Consider the following 8137-nt stretch of genomic DNA (forward strand, 5'->3'; position numbering starts at 1 on the left):
ACACACGAGTATGAACCTGAAACAATACTCCATGGATAGGCGATTGATAGGCTTGCGAAGACTCACCGGAGATCACTTGGGTTAAAACATGACCATTTTCTCAACTTATCTCACGGCCCCATGAAGGAACAATCGTCTCGGTTTCCGTCGGTCATCATGCTTAACTCCCACGGAGTTCAAGAATGAAGGGGGGGGGGGGGGGGGGGGGGGGTAGCCTTGGTACCAAAGATAACCTTCTTCATACAAATTGCCGGCCATGCATAGAATCAAGCCATCGCACCATCCACCATGGTCCTCATTAAGGCGTAGACTTGACGGTGAATACTTTTAAAGGAAGTGTTTATGGAGTAACAGCACTTTGTCAAGATGTATTAGGCATCTTTTGCATCCATGTGACGTGCAATAATAGCTGTACTCATGTGCTGTTTGGCATGATGTATTAGGTGTCTCGAGCATGATGGGCCTAGATGTACATGTTCTGTTATCTCTACATCATTATGAAGATAAGCCATTATGTACTTAAAAAACAGATGAGTCGTTGGAGAGATAGCCAACCAACAAGCTGAGACTAAATGTAAAGACTTGTGAAACTAATTTGAAGCAAGACTTGGTAGCGTTCTGTCGATGCTATAAATCACACAAGGCAAAAGAGAAGCTCTAGACTTGATAGGTATCCTCAGTTGTCCTCACCCCCTCCACCCCCTCCTCCTCCCAATGGACAATTTCAAGATCACTAGTTACGCCAATGCGCTGGTGGAAAACACTAAGCTTGACTTCCAAAGCTTGTATCTGCACAGGATCAGGTCTGGGGATAAGAAAAACCAGTATGTGGTGATAGATGGAGTTGGTGCTACTGACATTTGTCTCACAACCATCAACGACTGGGCAATATACGATGGTGCGGCCGTGGATGCAAAGCTAGTTGCTCATGCAAAAGGCATGCATATGAATGCTGCCGCTGCTGACTGCTGCAATTTATTCATCATAGTGTTCGAGCTTGACAGGTAACTTGTATGTGTTTTGTCTTGTAATGTGCTAGCATGTTATCTTTTTTAGTATCACATTTTCTTGGTGTGTGCATCTGATATTTGTGAATCACATAGCTTCAAAGGATCCACGCTTGCAGTAATGGGAGCAACTACAGAGGAACAAGGTGAATGGGCTATTGTTGGTGGGACTGGTCAGTTCGCTATGGCGCGTGGTGTCATCCAGAGGAAAATGCATCAAAAATTAGCTGATGGACAAGGAGATGTGTTAGAGCTTACTATCGAGGCATTCTGCCGCAGGAAGGTGAGCGTTCTATTCAATTTTTGTACAGATTTACTTGCAACTTCCACACTCAGTCTTTAGATTTTAGATACATACATACATATTTTGCTAATCCTTATAGCTGGATCACGCAAACCTACCGGTAGATCTACCACTATTCCAAATTGTACATTTTTTTTGTTTCTGCTGTTATTTCTACTATTACGAACAAGTTGGATGTGCATTTCTCAAAGGAAAGAATGTTGCTGACAAAGTTTCACTACTTGCATACAGGGGCAGCCGGAGCCTCCGGCCACCACTCCGCAGACTCCTACCACCCAGCCGATTCAGCCTCCTGTTCAGCCGCCTCCTGCCACCACCCAGCCCATTCAGCCTCCTGTTCAGCCACCTCCTGCCCCCACGAAGCCGATTCAACCTCCTACCCCCACTCCCATAAAGAATGGACCATGGGGCGGAACAACGAGTGACAAACTTCATCATTTCAACCCAAACATGTCTGTAGGCCTAAAGAGTGTGACATTCATCTATTATCATGCTGTTAATGGACTTCGTTTCAATTATACCGGCAAAGATGGCTATGAAAACTCCAGCGAACTTTTTGGTAATAACGGCCATGGCCCCGACGCTAAAAGGGTGAGTTTGGTTCACTATTTGTTTCCTCATGCATTTGGTCAACAATAGATCGAGTTTCGTCCTCTTCATGTCGTTGTTCGTTGAGTTGCCAAAATTATAGCATCACTCACCTTTTTTCCCTTGTCCATTTGGCAGCAAACAGTTCATCTAGGCCCTAGGGAGTTTGTGACGGAGCTGTCAGGAACACACCAACATGAAAGAAGATCAAATAATATTGCTATATATTCCCTTAAGCTGGTCACCAACCTCGGCAAAACTCATGGACCTTTCGGAAGTGCCAACATAGGCGCCGCTTTCAGGTTTTCCGTGCCTCCAAACAGCAAAATTGTGGGCTTCTTTGGCGGATCTACCGGTTACGCCGTCAATTCAATTGGTGCCTACACGCTCGAAAATTCTGCTTAGCAAAGCATGATTTACTTGATGCAGCTGCAATTTTCGGTTGTAGCCATATCACGGTTAGGGTTTAACCTAAGCCAGCGTTGCTTTATTTGTTTTATTTTACACAAATAATAAAGATTGTAAGGATCTACCTACCCTATGTATTCACAAGCAATTTATGGTTCTTGTACCTTTTTTTCCGACAATGAAACGCTGTTCTCCGCCTTCACTTCAAAGCTCGCCAGCCCCATGGCATGTCAAGCTAGAATCAGTATAAAAGAAGAGAAGACCTGATGAGATCCATCGAGGACTTGCTTATTTATAATTAGTCTCTTCAAGGTCCTTATAATTTACTGCAACCAAACTATTAGCATCTTGATGCGATCTCATCCTTCACAGTGAGATGACAGAGAAAAAAAACGTTTGCAGCGTGCCGATCGCCTGTTTTGGCGCGGCGAGGAGCGCTTACTCTAGCGGCCGCTGCAAATTTTAGCGCGCGCGAGTAGCTCCAGCAGGTGCGCTAAAAAGCTGCGCGCGCAAGCGGCCGGCGCTTGTCATATGTTGCATTTTGGACACGAGATGATATTCAAACATCAAAACAAAGACATGGCATAATTTAAATCACCCAAACAAGTTCATGACATAAAATTTCATGCCCACAAGTTCAAATTCATGCCCACAACATCATCCAACCAAATTCAAAATCCGAACCAAGTTCATGACACAAAAGTTCTCCGCGCTAGGGTTTGCGGCGGTGGCAGAGGGGTCGCGGGTGTAGGAAGGGGTGAGGTGGGTGCCGGCGCGGGCGTCCATTGGGTCAATTCGCCGGCGGCGGCGCGGGCGGGGCAAAGGTGGCGCGGCGGAGAGAGTGCGGCGCGAGCGCTAGAGTGTGCGGCGCGCGGAAGCGGGCTTACCAAATAAACAGCGCGCGATGGCGGTTCGAATCGCGCGCTGAACTCTATATGCCGCGCGCGCTTATTGCGTGTCCGCTAGAGCCCGGATATCGATTGCGCGCGCTAAAAAGCACAAATTTGCAGTGCGGCGCTTATTTAGCGCGGCTGTTGAAGATGCTCTTAAAGCTTTACTCATAATTGCTAAAATAATTTGGAGACAGCATTAACTAGGCCAAAGGCAAGATATATAGTGCAATATGTGTGGACGCGCGTGTTGGGGATGCCCAGGAGGAAGAAGGAAAACACACGCACACAAGAAGAATACACACCCATTTGGCACCACAGAACTTATGCCGTTTCTTGTATTTCTTCTCACACAATGAACGGGATTACATGGCTTAAGTAGCCAGACTCACACGGGTAAGACGCAAGTACTACCTAAATTGCACACACGCACATATTCGTGGTCAAGCCACTCCTAACGGCTTGATCCAGCACTAGCTAGCTGCCCACATAATTGGGGCAAAGTGTGATTGCATGCATTCTTATTTATCTATATCTATACCTACTAATAAAGAGAGGTGATATCCTTGGTTTGATCCTGTCATGTGCATTTTGCAGATTTATAGCTAGGACCCCCTGACTTTGCCGTGCAATGCATCAAGTGAAAAGAAATTGAATCAACATGCAGCGAGCGATGTCTGCACGTCACCCGCCTGGGCCAATATAGTCGAACTAAAATTCGTTTGCGACACAAGACCAGGTTGGCATCGGTCGACCCACCCACCATGCCTAAAAACGAGTTAATTGCATGAAACCACCACATTTGGGGCATCGTTTGCAAAAAACCATGAGGTCACTAATTTTTTACAAAAAACACCGCACATTCAGTAAACTTTTTGCAAAAAGCATTATCGAGTGATTTAGGTCGTTTAATCACTTTTTGACAAGTGGGTCCGAATTGTCAGGAGCTGACTTGGCAAAACATTTACATATACACCCTTAGATCTTAAAACTAAAAGCAATCAACCCCCTCCCCCTGCGGTGTGATAGGCTATGGAGGAGAGTCTCACCGCTGCTCGCCGCCGGCCGCTCCCTCAACACCCATGACCAGGGCACCCGATGCTGCGCCGCCCGATGATCAACCGCCGCCGCGCTCCTGACACAAGCGGCCTCGCGAGCCCGAGCCTTTGCACGGTGGCCTCGCTCCCTTCGACACTCCCTCTGCGCAGCGGCCTCGCTGGGCGTGTCAGGAGTGCCGTCAGCGGTGGAGATGGCTATGGCTGTGGCGGAGGACATGGCCGGCGTGCACGGGTTGTACCGCGGCGTGTTGAAGGGCGTGCTCGCGCACGAGGTCAGGGGCACGTGCTCACCAGAGCTCAAGGCGCATGCTCGTGGGGAGGAGGGACGTCGCCTGCCGGAAGCCAGGGGCGCATGCTCGCGCGGGAGGAGGGAGAACGCCTCGCCGGGGGCGTGCTCGCGCGGGAGAAGGTTTGCTGCCTCACCGGAGTCGTCAGGTCGTCCATCTCTTCGCCGGGGCGCGTGCTCGCGGGAGGAGGGTCCTCCTGCACCATGCTCGCCGGCCGATGACTCCGCTCTCCTCGTCCCAGCCGACGGCGTCGGGCCCTGCCCCTCCCAATTCACGCACAACATGTTTGTTGTAATGTGTGTGCGAGTGGAAGAGAGGAGAAGGAAGAAGACTTGGTCAAGACACACGTGGCCAGTTTTTCCCAAGTCAGCTCCTGACTAGCGGGCCCCATCTGTCAAAAACGTGATCAAACTCGGCAAAGCACGCGATCAGTGCTTTCTGCAAAAAGTTTACTTAAAACACGGTGGCTTTTGCAAAAAATTAGTTACTTTGTGGTTTTCTGCGAACGATGCCTTAAATGTGATGGTTTCTTGCAATTAACTCCTAAAAAACATATGATGGGACATAGCAGAGGGAGGTCAGGAGGAGGCATCAACCCCGCCGCCTCATGCCACCATAGAGTCCACGACGATGATGCCATCCGACAAGATGATGATGACGGAAGACAATGAGCGCGAGCTGGCTTGGGGAGAGGAGGCGTGCGTCCTGCGGGTGCTCTTCCCGGACGGCCGCGTTTTCAGCAGGAGCTTCTGTGCCGGACGCCCCGTCAGGGCCCTGGGCGCTGTTCCGCTACTGTTGGTCGATCCTGCTCGTTAAGGCGGCCCTGGGTGGAGGGCGTTCTTGTTGGCAATAAGCCACGGCGATCGCGTCGGGCGCATGTGTGCGTGCGCACGGGACAGATTGGGAGCGTGTCGGGCGGGCGTGTGTGCGTGCATAGATTAGGGTAGGGGCGCGCGCGTGTGCGTGCATGCGTTGCACCGGACCAGGAGCAGCTGTTGGCGAACCGGTCAGGGTGACCGAGTCGGGCCGTTGCAGGCTCGCCGCGTCCAGGGCGCAATCGTGCACGGGGTGGGCGCGGCCAGAGCAGGCTGGACCGAGCACTCGGGCGGGTGCAGATGTGGGGATCGTGTCCAGCGTCTGCCCCGGGTATAAAGCCCTCGAGGGGTTCGTTGTAATCGCTGTAGTGTCGAATACGAGCTCGTGGAGTTGGCGTCGTTGCGCCGGGAACCACCGTGTCCCCGTGTCCTTCTCCTTCCTCCGGTCTTCTTCTTCCTGTGGCATTCGGGTGCAGAGAGAGAGAGAGAGAGAGAGAGAGAGAGAGAGAGAGAGAGAGAGAGAGAGAGAGAGAGAGAGAGAGAGAGGGGCAGGCTAGGGTTTAGGGTTTTAGCACCAACAGTTCTTGCTCGTGAGGGCCCTGGGTGGCCGGCAGCGCGTCCGACGAGTTGCATGCCGCCTTGGGCTTGTTTCGGGATCTCATGCTACACCACTTCATCGTCCATGTGTAATCTGATCAGCAGCCGCTTCTGCAAGGATCGATGGAACTATGGCGGTGCAGCGATCGAATTACCTGGATTTGAAGGAAGTTGGTCAACCAGATTAAGATTGGATGGCCTTTATTTAGAAGGAAATTGGTCAACCAGATTAGGAGATCGATATATTGATCGTGTTAACGGTATTGCACCTGCATCATTAGATCTGCATGCATGTATCTACGTTGGTAGATCGACTCGACTGCCCGGCTTGGCTTTTTGGCTAATGCAACTGCAAGTGATGAACTGCTGATGCGTTCTTGTTGTATACGCAATATGCAAGAGATTGGATATGATCAGTCCAAGGATGTTGGTATGTGGATTTCACGTGAACATGCTTCAGCCTCAAGGTTCTCTACAAATTATTCGTTCCCAACAACCACGGTGATAGCCACGATGTCAGATGGGGGTGGCGACAAGAAGAAGTCAGGGTGGGCCAGCGTTCATCTAGTACAGCCGCTGGAACGGCGCGAGCAGCGCCCGTTGGCCGGTGTGGTCGAGGTATATGCTACTAGCGGAACACCGTCCATTGGCCGGCATGGTCGAGGTATATGCTACTGGCGGAACACCTGAATCCATCTATGCTCGCGGCGTCGGCATGGCGGTCATGTTGTCTCGGATTACAATGGGGTCAGGTCGAAAGCATAGGAAGCTCGCTGTTCTCCATGCTCATATTCATGATGCAGCGTCGCTAGAAGAGGCACTCTTCCTATACTGCTATGTGTGAGGACTTAGGAAAGAGTACACATCGGGTTTCTGATTGTAGATGCAATTTGTTTTGTTAGGGGGGAAAGGGTAGAGAAGATGAAAGACAGGGACTGTTAGACGCTATCTGGTGATCAATCTGATTGAACAATTGGTCCATCTTCTCTCATCGATCCATACATGCACCCATGGATTTACTCTTAACTTTTTTCAGTCATTGGACATTAACTAGACTGATTCCTGGATTCAGTGTGATATGTCGTGTGAGGTGAAGATGGTGAACCGTTTCAATGTGAAACCAAGCATGTGGTGGATATGCCATTGATGATGAATAGACCGGTGAGTGTAAAAGTTTGAGCTCTGGCCATGAGCTCCCCCTGCATGACCTGAATTGGGATGACTTCATGCCCGTCAAGGTCAAGGTGTTCACCTGGGTTCTACGGCATGGTAACACTCATATGTGGGACTTCCTACATCGGATCGGCTTCCTCAAGCATGACGACTACCCCTTTTGCCCCGGGCAGCCTGAGACAATCATGCACCTATTCCTTGAGTGCCCCCGATTACAACCAATCTTGGCGCGTGTCCTCGGCCGCCACCGTATGCCTGTCAATCGTTGTATGGAAAAGGTTTGACGTGCCTTCACCGCCTGTCACCCCTCCTGGAGCCGTCCACTTCTCAACACGGCGATGTGTTGTGTCCTTTGGGTTGTCTGGAAGACCCGGAGCCTGTTGGTGTTCGATAACATCCGGGCTTCGGATCTTGACTTGCGGCAATCGCTCCAGGAGCACCTCCGGTTGTAGGTGGTCCGGGCCCCCTCCCGCATAGACTGTGCCCCGTTGCTGCTGTGGTGTGAAGCTATCTGTAGTCGATACTCTCTCTCTCTCTCACACACACACACACACTCTCTCTCTCTATCTCTCTCACTCACTCACTCACTCTCTCTCTCCCTCAGCTCCACGGAGTTGTGTATTTACCAACCCGTTGTCTATTTATTATCAATATAAAACTGAGTTCAGGTGGGCGATCCCCCCCCCCCCTCCGCCCGGTTGACTACTAAAAAGAATTTGAGCTCTGAAACTTTGTCCGATGAAGCTCCTGGATCATTTAATGACGAAGTTTGTAGTGAAATATTTGGGAAAAATCAAATGATGCTTAGATTTACAACCTCAACACCTTTCCTCTAGAATACTCGTTTATCAACCTACTTACATTCAGAAAAATTTGGAAAAAATTCAACATGCGATAAATCATATCCATCCAAAACACTATGGTCGTCAAATCCCTTGATATGAAGAAGGACCCTTTTAGACCTAGGGATGATAACAAGGAGGTATTGGGACCTGAGTTCTCATACCTCA

General features: G+C 50.1%; 1 protein-coding gene across 1 annotated transcript; it reads left to right on the forward strand.

Annotated features, from left to right (window-relative positions):
- The first annotated feature begins 661 nt into the window (after positions 1 to 661).
- LOC109766064 (uncharacterized) lies at positions 662 to 2521 on the forward strand. The gene is made up of 4 exons (XM_020324835.4): positions 662 to 1004; positions 1104 to 1290; positions 1543 to 1902; positions 2038 to 2521. The coding sequence occupies exons 1-4, from the start codon at positions 715 to 717 to the stop codon at positions 2302 to 2304; spliced, it is 1104 nt and encodes a 367-aa protein (XP_020180424.1). The 5' UTR covers positions 662 to 714; the 3' UTR covers positions 2305 to 2521.
- The last annotated feature ends 5616 nt before the right edge of the window (positions 2522 to 8137 follow it).

This window comes from Aegilops tauschii, chromosome 3 (genome assembly GCF_002575655.3).
Source record: "Aegilops tauschii subsp. strangulata cultivar AL8/78 chromosome 3, Aet v6.0, whole genome shotgun sequence".
NCBI classification, from domain to species: domain Eukaryota; kingdom Viridiplantae; phylum Streptophyta; class Magnoliopsida; order Poales; family Poaceae; genus Aegilops; species Aegilops tauschii.